This window comes from Anser anser (genome assembly GCF_964211835.1).
Source record: "Anser anser genome assembly, contig: HAP1_SCAFFOLD_760, whole genome shotgun sequence".
NCBI classification, from domain to species: domain Eukaryota; kingdom Metazoa; phylum Chordata; class Aves; order Anseriformes; family Anatidae; genus Anser; species Anser anser.
In genome coordinates, this window is record NW_028153542.1 from 2,710 (window position 1) to 16,385 (window position 13,676).

The following is a 13,676-nucleotide window of genomic DNA, read 5'->3' on the forward strand; positions in this document are numbered from 1 at the left end:
ACCCCAAAACGCCTGTATTTCTCCCCAACCCCCCCCAAACCGCCCCTATCTTCCCCCAAATTCCCATATATTGCCCAAAATCCCCGTTTTTTGCCCCAAAACCCACCTGATGAGGTGCCGCGGGCCGGCTGCTGGTGGGAGAAGGACTGGGAGCGCCCCAGGCCTGATCCCATACCCGAAAACGCCCGTATTTCCCCCCAAATCCCCCCAAAACGCCCCTATCTTCCCCCGAATTCCCATATATTGCCCAAAATCCCTGGTTTTTGCCCCAAAACCCACCTGATGAGGTGGCCACGGGCCGGCTGCTGGTGGGAGAAGGACTGGGAGCGCCCCAGGCCCGCCTGGTGCCGCTCCACCAGGTCCCGCACCGCCGGGCTGCCGGGGCTGCTGCGCCGCGACAGCGCCCGCGCCTCCGCGCTGCCCACGCTGGCCGTGAACTGCAGCTTCAGCTTCATGTGCTGCGACAGCTGGGGGGGCACGGGGGGGTCAGGGGGGAGGCCTGGGACCCCCTCGGCCTCCCCTTTTTGGCCCCGGAGGCCCCCGGCCTCGCCTCGAAGGCAGGCAGAGGAACACGGGGTCGAGGCGGGGACGTAGGGACGCGGAGACCGTGAATTTCCCCATTTGGCCTTTCCTCCTCGTTCGGCCTCCCCTCTTTTGTCCTCCCTTTTTTGGCCCCGGAGGCTCTGGCCTCACCTCGAGGGCAGGCAGAGATATATGGGGTCAAGGAAGGGACATAGGGACGCAGTGATGCCGTTTGTCCTCCCCTCCCCATTTGTCCTCCCCTCCCCGTTTAGCCTCCCCTCCTTGCCCTGGAGGCCCACAGCCTCACCTTGAGGACACACAGACAAATCTGGGGCTAAAGGGGAAACGTACACCTGTGGCGACCCCGTGAGTCCCCCATTTGTCCTCCCCCATCCATCCTCCCTTCCCTTCCCCTCCCCGCCCGTCCTCCCTCCCCTCCCCTCCCGGCCTCCCCCCGGGGCCTCCCCCACCTCGAAGAGGCCGGCGCGCAGGGCCTGGAAGGCGACGCGGATGGTGCGGGCACTGCCTTTGCGCGAGGAGCCCAGGTTGGTGAGCGGCGTGTGGCACACGATGGCGTCCAGCGCCGCCTGCGTGGCACGGCGCTCGGGGCCCGACAGCGCCTTCCCTGCGGGCGGCGGGGAGGCCGCTGGCACCTCCTGTCCTCTCCCGGCCTCCCCCGTACCCTCTCGGCCTCCCCTGTCCCCTCCCATCCCCTCCCGTCCCCTCCCGGCCTCCCCCATCCCCTCCCTGTCACCCCTGCCCCTCCCAGCCTCCCCTGTCCCTCCCGGCCTCCCCCGTCCCCTCCCGGTCCCTCTCAGCCCCTCACTTGTCCCCCCCGGTCAGCCTGACCCCATCCCGGCCCCTCTCTTTTCCCAATTTGTCCCCTGTCCCCATCCCATCTCTGTCCCCTGTCCCCATCCCATTCCATTCCCACCCCGTTCCCGTTCCATCCCTGTCCCCATCCCATTCCATCCCTGTCCCCCGTCCCTTGTCCCCATCCTGTCCCCATCCCATTCCACCCCCATCCCGTCCCCATCCCCTGTCCCTGTCCCCTGTCCCCATCCCATTCCATCCCGTCCCGGTCCCACGTTCCCGTCCCCTGTCCCCATCCCCCTGTCCCCATCCCCATCCCCTGTTCCTGTCCCTGTGCCCCTGTTCCCTTGTCCCCATTCCATCTTGTCCCCATTCCCACCCTGTCCCCATTCCATCCCCATCCTGTCCCTTGTCCCCATCCCATTCCATCCCCGTCCCCTTGTCCCCTGTCCCCATCCCGTGTCCCCGTCCCCATCCCATTCCATCCCCATCCTGTCCTCACCCTGTCCTGTCCCTGTCCCCCGTCCCATTCCATCCCCATCCCCTGTCCCCGTCCCCATCCCGTCCCGTCCCCGTCCCCCGCCCCATTCCATCCCCATCCCGTCCCCGTGCTGTCTCCTTGTCCTCGTCCCCCGTCCCCGTGCCCACCGGCGGTGGCGGTGTCGGGGGTCCAGACGAGGCGCACGGCGAGGAAGTCCTGCAGCTCGTTGAGCAGCGTGTAGGTGACGGTGAAGCGCTGCCGCGCGCGCACCGGGGACTCGCAGGCGGCCGTCATCACGAAGCGCGGCCGCTCCAGGCGGATGCTGGGCAGCCTGGGGACAGGGGGACATCGGGGGGACACGGGGACGTCGAGGGGGTCACCTCATAACTCGGGGGGACGGGGACGTGGCACAGGGACGGGGACACTGAGGGGAGCACCTCAGAGTTTGGGGACACGGGGATGGGGACATTGGGTGGGGACGGGGACGCCGAGGGGGGCACCTCACAGCCTGGGGACATGGGGACAGGGACGCTGGGGACGGGGTTTTGGGGTCCTCCTGTTTAGGGACGGGATTTTGGGGTCCCTACTTGTTTAGGGATGGGGTTTTGGGGTGCATCCTCGTTGGGGACAAGGTTTTGGGGTCCCTCTGGTTTTTGGATCCCTTCTGTTTAAGGACGGGGTTTTGGGGTCCCTACTTTTTGGGGATAGGACTTTGGGGTCCCTCCTGTTTAGGGACAGGGTTTGGGGGTCTCTCCTTGTTGGGGACAGGGTTTTGGGGCCCCTCCTGTTTAGGGACAAGGTTTTGGGGTCCCTCCCTGTTGGGGACAGGATTTTGGGGTCCCTCTGGTTTTGGGATCCCTCCTTGCTGGGGACTGGGTTTTGGGATCCCTCCTGTTTAGGGACAAGGTTTTGGGGCCCTACTTTTTGGGGACGGGGTTTTGGGGCCCCCTCCTCTTTAGGGACGGGGTTTTGGGATCCCTCCTCTTTAGGGACGGGGTTTTGGGGCCCCCTCCTCTTTAGGGACGGGGTTTTGGGATCCCTCCTCTTTAGGGACGGGGTTTTGGGGCCCCCTCCTCTTTAGGGACAAGGTTTTGGGGTCCCTACTTTTTGGGGACAGGGTTTTGGGGCCCCCTCCTCTTTAGGGACGGGGTTTTGGGGCCCCCTCCTCTTTAGGGACGGCGTTTTGGGGTCGGGGGGGCTCTCACCGGTAGTGGGTGTAGATGCTGCTGGTGAAGGGCAGCTTCGGGGTTGACCACTGCACCACGGCCACCAGGGGCACCTCCAGGCCCTGGGGGGGGGCACAAAGGGACCCCAACGTCATCACCCCCCTGTCCCCGGCACCGGGACGGTCCCCAAGGTCCCCAAATAGGGGCAGAGACCCCGGGGGGACGGTCCCCAGTGTCCCCAAACGGGGTTACCCTGGGGATGGTCCCCAAGGTCCCCCCGAAAGGGACAAAGACCCCGAGGGGACTGTCCCCAGTGTTCGCGCCATATCCCTGTCCCCCCCCCCCCCCATTTCCCTGTGCCCCCCCCCATTCCCCCCCATTCCCCTGCGCCCCGCCATATCCCCCTGCCCCCCCATTCCCCCATGTTGCCCCCATATCCATGTGTGTCCCCATACCCCCATTTCCCCCCGTTTCCCCCCATTCCCCTGTGCCCCCCCCACACCCCCCATACCCCCCTATACCCATGTGTCCCCCCCATTCCCCTGTGCCCCCCCCCACATCCCCGTGTCCCCCCATCCCCCTGTTGCCCCCATATCCGTGTGTGTCCCCATATCCCCATTTCCCCCCATATCCCCATTTCCCCCATTTCCCCCCATTCCCCTGTGCCCCCCCACACACCCCCTTGCCCCCCACACCCCTCCACACCCCCCCATATCCCCATGTCCCCCCATTGCCCTGTGCCCCCCCCATATCCCCGTGTCCCCCCATTCCCCATGTTGCCCCCATATCCGTGTGTGTGTCCCCATATCCCCATTTCCCCCCGTTTCCCCCCGTTCCCCCCTGCCCCCCTCACACCCCCCTGCCCCCCTCACCCCCCTGCCCCCCCCGTCCCCCCCCGTGCCCCCCCCACCTCCTTGGCGTCCTCGGGGGGCCGCTCAGGGGCCTGGAGCTGGAAGAGGAAGTTGTGCTCCTCCAGGGCGCTGAGGGCGCAGGGGCACGCTGAGCCCGCGCCCGCCACGCGGCAGAAGGCGCCCACGGGGACCTCGCCCGAGTGGTGGCTGCGGGGACATTTGGGGGATGTTGGACAGGTTTTGGGGACATTCGGGGGACATCGGAGATGTTTTGGGGACGCTGGAGGTGATTTGGGGACATTTTGGGGACATTTGGGGGACATCGGAGATGCTTTGGGGACACTGGAGGTGATTTGGGGACATTTTGGGGACATTTGGGGGACATCGGAGATGCTTTGGGGACACTGGAGGTGATTTGGGGACATGTTGGGGACATTTGGGGGACATCGGAGATGCTTTGGGGACGCTGGAGGTGATTTGGGGACATTTTGGGGACATTGGAGATGATTTGGGGACATTTGGGGGACATTGGAGATGTTTTGGGGACACTGGAGATGATTTGGGGACATTGGAGATGTTTTGGGGACACTGGAGATGATTTGGGGACATTTGGGGGACGTTGGAGATGTTTTGGGGACACTAGAGATGATTTGGGGACGTTTGGGGGACGCTGGGGATGTTTTGGGGACGTTGGGAATGCTTGGGGGACATTGGGGATGTTTTGGGGGTGTTTTGGGGGACATTGGGGGGTGTTTCAGGGATGTTTTTGAGGGGATGGGGAGGTTATGGGGACATTGGGGACGTTTTGGGGGACGCTGGGGGCGTTTTAGGGATGTTTTGGGAGACGAGAACGTTTTCAGGACATTTTGGGGATGTTTTAGCGGTGTTTTGGGGGACGTTGGGGGCGTTTTAGGGATGTTTTGGGGACATTGGGGACATTTTGGGGACATTTTGGGGCGTTTAGGGGACATTGAGGATGTTTTGGGGACATTGAGGATGTTTTGGGGACATTGAGGATGTTTTGGAGGTGTTTTGAGGACATTGGGGACATTTTGGGGACGTTTTGGGGGCGTTTAGGTGACATTGAGATGTTTTGGAGGTGTTTTGAGGATGCCTGGGGGACATTGGAGATGTTTTGGGGATATTTTGGGGACATTGGGGATGTTTTGGGGATGTTGGAGATGTTTTGGGGACCTTTTGGGGACATTTGGGGGAGGTTGGAGATGTTTTGGGGACGTTGGAGATGTTTTGGGGAGATTTTGGGGACATTGGGGATGTTTTGGGGGCATTTGGGGGATGCTTGGGGGACACTGGGGCTGATCTGGGGATATTGGGGCTGGTTTGGGGACTCTGGAGATGTTTTAGTGACGTTTAGGGGACACTGGAAATATTTTGGGGATGTTTAGGGGACACTGGGGGTCATTTGGGGACATTTTGGGGACGTTGGGCATGTTTTGGGGACATTGGGGACATTTTGAGGATGTTGGAGATGATTTGGGGACATTTGGGGGATGTTGGGGATGTTTTGGGGACATTTGGGATGATTTGGGGATATTGGGCATGTTTTGGGAACATTGGAGATGTTTTGGGGGTGTTCTGGGGATGCTTGGGGGACATTGGAGATGTTTTGGGGACGTTTAAGGGACATTGGAAATGTTTTGGGGGTGTTTTGGGGACATGGAGATGTTTTGGGGGACGTTGGGGATGTTTTGGGGGACATTTTGGGGATGCTTGGGGGGTGTTGGAGATGTTTTGGGGACCTTCTGGGGACATTTGGGGGATGTTGGGGATGATTTGGGGATGTTTTGGGGACGTTGGAGATGTTTTGGAGACATTGGGCACATTTTAGGGACGTTTAGGGGACACTGGAGATGTTTTGGGGATGTTTTGGGGACACTGGAGATGTTTTGGGGACCTTTTGAGGACATTTGGGGGATGTTGGAGATGTGTTGGGGACGTTGGAGATGATTTGGGGAGATTTTTGGGACATTGGGGATGTTTTGGGGGCATTTGGGGGATGCTTGGGGGACACTGGGGATGTTTTGGGGACATTTTAGGGATATTTTGGGGACGGAGATGTTTTGGGGCCATTTTGGGGGATGTTTTAGGGACGTTTAGAGGACATTGGAGATGTTTCGGGGACGTTTCGGGGACATCTGGGGGATGTTGGAGATGTTTTTTGGGCCGTTTCGGGGCGGTTGGCGGCCATTTTAGGGCCGTTGGGGATGCTTTAGGGCCATTGGGGCCGTTTCGGGGACATTTCGGGGCCGTTTTAGGGCCGTTGCGGGGCTCACCAGACGTCATCGACCAGCAGGACGGAGCCGTCGGGCATGACGGGCAGGTAGCTGGCGTTGAAGTTGGGCAGGATGCGGACGTCCCGCAGCGAGATCTCCTCCTGCGAGCACCCGTTCAGCACTGCGGGCACGGCACGGCGCTCCCTTGGGACCTGGCCCCGTCCCAAAGGTCCCTGGCCCCGTCCCAAAGGTCCCTGTCCCCAAATCCCATTCACCCTGGGGTCCCTGTCCCCGTCCCAAAGGTCCCTGTCCCCGTCCCAAAGGTCCCTGTCCCCAAATCCCATTCACCCTGCAGTCCCTGTCCCCATCCCAAAGGTCCCTGTCCCCAATTACATTCACCCTGGGGTCCCTGTTCCTATCCCAAAAGTCCCCATCCTCATCCCAAAGGTCCCTGTCCCATTCACCCTGGGGTCCCTGTCCCTGTCCCAAAGGTCCCCGTTCCTATCCCAAAGGTCCCCATCCTCATCCCAATGGCCCCTGCCCCAAATCCCATTCACCCTGGGGTCCCTGTCCCTGTCCCAAAGGTCCCTGTCCCCATTCCCATTCACCCTGGGGTCACTGTTCCTATCCCAAAAGTCACCCATTTACCTCCTCTTGTCCCCATAGTGTCCCTGTGTCCCCATAATGTCCCCATAACGTCCCCTCACCTTTCAGCACCGCCAGGTACTTCTCGCCCTGGCCCCATTTATGTCCCCCTGTCCCCATAATGTCCCCATAGTGTCCCCCCGTCCCCGTGGTGTCCCCACAATGTCCCCACAGCGTCCCCTCACCTTTCAGCACCGTCAGGTACTTGCCGGACACGGTCAGCTGGCGGCACCGCACCACGGGCGGCGGCAGCACGGTCAGCAGGGTGCTCACTGCGGGGACACATGGTCAGGGGATACCATGGGACACCGGGGGACCCCGGGGGACCCCAGGGGACACGAGGGGACCCCGGGGGCCGTACCCTGGGCCTTGAAGGCGCCCTGCTCCTGGTGGAAGACGTGCGCGGGCGCGCGGCTCTGCAGCAGCCCCAGGTAGCCGCCGCCCTCCTGCAGCTCGGCCGGTTCCGTGTCCCTCTTCCACACCGTCACCACGATCTGGGGACAGCGGGGACAATGGGGACAACGGGGACGGCCACCCCCCCAAGGCGGCCCAGCCCCCCCGTGCTGTCCCCAAATCCCGCTGCGGGGTCGAGGAGGGGGGCCCGGTGCAGGCTCTGCGGCCCCAAAGTGGCGGCGAGGCGTGGGCTGGGGTGTCCCCGCGACGTCCCCGAGGTCCCCGCGATGTCCCCAAAGTCCCCGTGACACCCCTGAGGTCCCCATGCTGTCCCTGAAGTCTGTTGTGATCCTCAAGGTCCGCACGCTGTCCCCAAAGTCCTCCGCCACCCCCAAGGTCCCCACACTGTCCCCAAGGTCCCCACGGTGTCCCCGAGGTCCCCACGGTGTCCCCGAGGTCCCCACGGTGTCCCCGAGGTCCCCACGGTGTCCCCGCGGCCTCACCTTGGCCTTGACGGTGCCGGGCGGCAGCTTGTCGAGGGCGATGGTGAGCGGGAAGATCACCTCGTCCGGGCACACGATGGGATCCTCCACCGGCAGCTGGGGGGGGGGGGACACAGGGGGCCCTCAGCCACTGCCCCCCACTTTGTCGTCCCCCCCCCATTTTGTCCCCCCCCCCCCCTTTGTCCCCACGCCCCTTCATTTTGTCCCCCCCCCCCATTTTACTCCCCCGGCCCCGTTTCCCCCTATTTTACCCCCCCCATTTTGGCCTCCCCCCCCTTCCCATTCCCCCATTTTACCCCCCCTTATCCCCCTCCCCATTTTGTCCCCCCCCATTTTCTCCCTCCTCCCCACTTCCCCCCCCATTTTGTCTCCCCTCCCCATCTTACCCCTATTTTACCCCCCCATTTTACCCCTCTCCCCATTCCCCCCCATTTCCCCCCCTTTCCCCTTCACACCCCATTTCAACCCCCCCTCCCAATTTCCCCCCTCCCCGTTTCCCCTTTTACTCTCCCCCCCCCATTTTTAACCCCCTATTTCCCTCCCTCTCCCTTTTACCCCCCTCCTCTACCTTCCCCCCCTTCCCCTTTTTATCCCCCCTCCCCATTTTACCCCCCCATTCCCCCCCCTTTTTATCCCCCCATTTCCCTCCCCTTCACCATTTTACCCCCCCTTATCTCCCCTCCCCATTTTACCCTCCCCCTCTCCCTTTTATCCCCCTCCCCATCTTTACCCCCCCGTTTCCATCCCCCTCATTTTTATCCCCCCCATTTCCCTCACCTCTCCTTCTTAGCCCCCCCCACCTTTTACCCCCCCTTCCCCTTTTTACCCCCCCATTTCTCTCCCCCTTCCCCTTTTACCCCCTCCCCCTTTTTCACCCCCTCCCCCTTTTTCACCCCCCCCCTTCCCCTTTTTACCCCCCCTTTTACTCCCCTCCCCCTTTTTGCCCCCCCTCCCTGTTTTACCCCCTCCATTTCCCTCCCCCTCCTCACTTCCCCCCACCCCCACCTTTCACCCTCCCCCTCCCACATTTTACCCCCCCCCCCCCCATTTTACCCTCCCCCCCCTTTTCACCCACCCCCGCCGCCGGTCTCCCCGGCGCCCCCTGCCCGTGGGTGAGCAGCGCGCGGCACTCCCGGAACACCGCGGACGGCGCCGCCTGGCCGGGGGGGGGGGACCCGGCCCCCTCCTCCGCGCCCCCCCCCCCGGGCCCCTCCCGCTCTCCCCCGGGCCCCTCCCGCTCCCCCCCGGGCTCCGCCGCCCCGGGGCCGGGGCTGACGCTGGCCAAAGCTGCCAGGGAAGCGGCGAGCTCGGCCCAGGCCGGCCGGCCGGGCCCGGGCCCGGGGCGGCAGCGGAGCACGAGGAGGAAGCGGACGGTCTCGCCCAGGTAGAGGTGGTTGCGGCGGGGCAGGGCCCGGTAGCGGCCCGGTTCCCCCGTTAGGAGCTCGCGGGCGGCGAACGGGACGGCGGGGAAGTACATGAAGTACTCGCACTGCGACTCCATGGCCGCCGCGCCGCCAGCGGGGCCGCCGCGGGGCCGGGCGCGGAGCCGGGACCGGCACCGGGAGGCGGGCGGCTTCCGCTTCCGGCCGCGCTTCCGCTTCCGGCCCCGCGGCGCCGTTGCTAGGGAGATCCGGGAGCGGTGTGAGGGATGGCTTCCGGTTTCGGGCCCGCGCTGCCGTTGCCGTGGCAACCAGTTGACTTCCGGTTCTGGCCCCCGCGTTGCCGTGGCAACCAGCCGACTTCCGGTTCAGGCCCCGCTCTGCCGTTGCCAAGCAACCGGGAGCAATATGGCGGCTGATTTCCGGTTCCGGGCCTGCGCTGCCGTTGCCGTGGCAACCAGCAGACTTCCGGTTGCGGTCCCGCGCTTCAGTTGCCGTGGCAACCAGCCCACTTCCTGTTCCGGCCCACCGCTGCCGTGGCAACCAAGATCACTATGCGGGTCGACTTCCGGTTCCGGCCCTGGGCTGCCGTTGCCAAGCAACCGGGCGCAATATGGTGCCTAACTTCCGGTTCCGGCCCCGCGCTGCCGTTGTCAGGGAGACAGGCTGATAAGATCAGCGCCGAGCACATCGATGTGTGCCCCCCCCCTGCATCCCGGCGGGTGATTGACAGCGGCGCCGCCCAATCAGCGTCTGATTCCAGTTTTTATTGCCATAGCTACGGCACGCAAGCGTGGGGGCGGTGCCGCGGGGAGGCCCCGCCCCTATGACGTCAGCAAGCAGGGGCCCATTACACAGACGGGTAAACTGAGGCACGAAGTGTTAATACGCCCATTGCACAGACGGGTAAACTGAGGCACGGAGTGGTAACGTGTGCCCATTACACAGATGGGTAAACTGAGGCACGGAGTGGTAATATGCGTACCCATTACACAGCCAGGTAAACTGAGGCACAAACTGACACTGTGTCCATTATGCAGACAGGTAAACTGAGGCACGGAGCGGTAATATGTGTGCCCATTGCACAGGTGGGAAAACCGAGGCACAAAGTGTTAACACACCCTTACACGGACGGGTAAACAGGCACAAACCGTCCATATGCCCATCACACGGCCGGGTAAACTGAGGCACGGAGCGGTGCCACGCGTACCCATTACACAGACAGGTAAACCGAGGCAGAAACTATTAATACGCACATTATAAAGACATGGAAACTGAGGCATGAAGTAGTGCTCGGTGTGCCCATTATATGGCCGGGTAAACTGAGGCACAAACTGACCCTACGCCCATTACGCAGACAGGAAAAGTGAGGCACGAAGTGGTATTATGTGCAGCCATCACGCAGGCAGGTAAACTGAGGCACAAAACTTTAATATACCCATTACACAGGCGGGCAAACCGAGGCACAAACCGTTAATATGCCCTTTACACAGGCGGCTAAACTGAGTCACGAAGTAGCACTAACATGTACCCATTATACAGACAGGTAAACTGAGGCAGAAACTGACACTATGCCCATTACACAGATGGATAAACAGGCACGAAGTGGTAACATGTGTGTGCCCATTATACAGGCAAGTAAACTGAGGCACAAACTGACACTATGCCCATTACACAGACAGGTAAACTGAGGCAGAAACTGACACTATGCCCATTACACAGATGGATAAACAGGCACGAAGTGGTAATATGTGTGTGCCCATTATACAGGCAGGTAAACTGAGGCACAAACTGACACTATGCCCATTACACAGACAGGTAAACTGAGGCACAAACTGACACTATGTCCATTATGCAGACAGGTAAACTGAGGCACGGAGTGGTTATATGTGTGCCAGTTACACAGCCGGGTAAACTGAGGCACAAAGTGTTAATATGCCCCTTACGCAGCTGGGTAAACTGAGGCACGAAGGCAACACGCAGGGGGGCCCCCGATGCCCACCCAAGCTGGGGGGGCCGGGGGGGGCGTTGCCCAGCCCCGGTAAGCCGAGGCCTGGGGCCGTACCGTTGTCCAGGCAGGGAAACTGAGGCACGAAGTGGTAGTGTGTGGGGGGGTCCAATCCCCATCGTAGTTTTGGGGGGGGGGGCGTTGCCCATGGGGGGACCCCGATCCCCAAGGGGCTGGGGGGGGCGGTACCGAGAGGGGGTAAACTGAGGCACGGATCCGTACCAAGGGTGGGGGGGGACCCATTACTCAGACGGGTAAACTGAGGCAAGGAACCGTACCGTGGAGACCCATTGCCCAGACGGGTAAACTGAGGCACACACCTGTACCACGGCTCACCCATTGCTCAGAGCAGGCAAACCGAGGCACAGACCCATTACTCAGAAGGGCAAACTGAGGCACAAACCTCACACCACGCTCACCCGCTCCTCCCCCCAGACAAACCGAGGCCGGGATCCCCTTCCCCCCCCCTTCTTCCCCCCCCCCCGCTACCCCCCGCTCCCGTTGCCCCCCCCGAACTGCCTCCGGTCCAAGATGTCCTTGTACTGCAGCTCGGGGGTGGCCATCCTCGCGCACTTCTCCCTCTCGCCGGCCTCCAGCCCGGCCTTCAGCGCGTAGCCCAAGATGGCCACCCCGCCCCGGGCCGGCTGGAAGGGCCGCAGCCTCCCGTCGGCGATGGCGGGGCCGGGCAGGGGACCCCCGCCCCGCAAACAGCGCCGGGCCAGGGCCTCGCGCCTCCGCCGCAGCCTCGCCACCTCGGCGGCCATGCGGGCTGGCCCGAAGGCGGCGGCGCGGCGCCAGAAGGAGCGGTTGAGGTGGCCGTAGAGGGCCCAGTCCAGGGCGTTCCAGGCCCGCAGGCGGGCCAGCTGGCCCGGGGACAGGCGGGGGACGGCTCCCCGGGGCCTCCTGTTGTGCGGGAAGGAGACCACGGCCTCCTCGGGCCAGCACAGGGCCTCCCGCAGCAGCACCAGCGACTCGTCGAAGTGCTCGGCCAGCAGCACCATGGCGAAGACCCGCTCCACGCCCGCCACGGCCTCCGCCACCGCCTCGCGGTCCCCCGGGGCCACCGGCGGCAGCCCGAAGTCAAACCACATCAAGTTGCGGGCGTAATGGTTGCCCCGCAGCCCCGGCTGGTAGAAGCGGCCCGGGGAGGCCAGGAAGGAGGCCAGCGACGGCGCCCGGCGGAAGGCGGGGGCCACGGCCCGGTAGTAGGCGAAGGCCGACTCGGCCAGCGTGGCCGGGTCGCGCACGATGGAGAAGTAGAAGCTGTCGTTGGGCATCACCTTCTGCACCTGCGGGGAGGTCGCCGTCACCCCGCGGCGGCCTCCGCGGCGCCCGGGCCTCCCCTGCCTCCCCCCGCTTGTCCTCCAGACTCCGCCGACGGGCCCCGTGTGCTAACGGCCTCCATTCTGCCTCACGTCCTCCGTCTCCCCCCGATGTCCTCCACCTCCCCACGTCCTCCACCTCCACATGTCCTCCATTTCCCAATGACCTCCATCTCCCCATGATGTCCTCCATCTCCTGATATCCTTCATCCCCCAATGACCTCCATCCCCCAATGACCTCCATCCCCCAATGACCTCCATCCCCCAATGACCTCCATCTCCCAATGTCCTCCATCTCCTGATATCCTCCACATCCCAATGTCCTCTATCTCCTGATGTCTTCCATCTCCTGATATCCTTCATCTCCCTCCAATGTCCTTTACCTCCTTATATGCTCCATCTCCCCATGTCCTCCATCTCCCCCTGATGTCCTCCATCTCCTAATACCCTCCGTCTCCTGATATCCTCCATCCCCCAATGTCCTCCATCCCCCAATGTCCTCCATCTCCCCCCAATGTCCTCCATCTCCCCCCAATGTCCTCCATCTCCCCCCCAATGTCCTCCATCTCCCCCTGATGTCCTCCATCCCCCAATGTCCTCCACCTCCCCATGTCCTCCATCTCCCCCCAATGTCCTCCATCTCCTGATATCCTCCATGTCCCAGTGTCCTCCATCTCCCGACGTCCTCCATCCCGATATCCTCCATCTCCCTCCAATGTGCTCTACCTCCTTATATCTTCCATCTCCACATGTCCTCCACCTCCCAATGTCCTCCACCTCCCAATGTCCTCCATCTCCCAATGTCCTCCATCTCCTAATGTCCTCCATTTCCCAATGTCCTCCACCTCCCCCTGCTGTCCTCCATCTCCTGATACCCTCCATCTCCCCCCAATGTCCTCCATCCCCCAATGACCTCCATCTCCCCCCAATGTCCTCCATCTCCCAGTGTCCTCCATCCCCCCATTTTCCCCATCCCTCCCCCCCACCCCCATCCCCTAACCCCCCCCAATTCCCCACCTCCCCCAAATCCCCCATCTCCCTGTCCCCCCCCCACCCCATCTACCCCACCCCCCAAATCCCCCTGCCCCCCCCCAATCCCCGAAGTCCCCCCCAAATCCCCCCCAATCCATCCCCACCCCCTAATCTCCCCCACCCCCCCGGCCCCCCCAAATTCCCCCTATCCCCCCCCAATCCCCCACCTTCCCCCCACACCCCCAAATCCCCCCAGTCCCCCCCCACTCCCCCTACCCCCCCGTTTCCTCCATCACCCCCAACCCCCCCAATTCCCCCAAATCCCCCTGTCCTCCCCCGATCCCCCTCACCCCCCCACCTCCCCTGTCCCCCCCCAGCCCCCCTATT

The 13,676-nt window shown here is 63.0% G+C and overlaps 2 protein-coding genes across 2 annotated transcripts; both read right to left on the reverse strand.

Annotated features, from left to right (window-relative positions):
- Positions 1 to 218: 218 nt before the first annotated feature.
- Positions 219 to 9,212, reverse strand: TRAPPC14 (trafficking protein particle complex subunit 14; the record flags this gene model as incomplete). The annotated part of the gene is made up of 10 exons (XM_083854162.1): positions 8,684 to 9,212; positions 7,609 to 7,704; positions 7,074 to 7,206; positions 6,898 to 6,984; positions 6,128 to 6,248; positions 3,893 to 4,040; positions 3,022 to 3,104; positions 1,984 to 2,147; positions 993 to 1,147; positions 219 to 467 (listed from the first exon to the last, which is right to left on the reverse strand). Exons 1-10 carry the CDS (start codon positions 9,107 to 9,109, stop codon positions 219 to 221), a joined length of 1,662 nt encoding a protein of 553 aa, XP_083710288.1. The 5' UTR covers positions 9,110 to 9,212.
- Positions 9,213 to 10,397: 1,185 nt separating this feature from the next.
- Positions 10,398 to 12,455, reverse strand: LOC310891949 (galactose-3-O-sulfotransferase 4-like). Its single transcript, XM_083854163.1, has one exon. The coding sequence runs from the start codon at positions 12,270 to 12,272 to the stop codon at positions 11,481 to 11,483; it is 792 nt and encodes a 263-aa protein (XP_083710289.1). The 5' UTR covers positions 12,273 to 12,455; the 3' UTR covers positions 10,398 to 11,480.
- Between the last annotated feature and the right edge of the window lie 1,221 nt (positions 12,456 to 13,676).

What these genes read in the sequence shown, in the direction of transcription:
- LOC310891949 (XM_083854163.1), bottom strand. Translation starts at nt 12,272, where the DNA reads ATGCCCAACGACAGCTTCTACTTCTCCATCGTGCGCGACCCGGCCACG.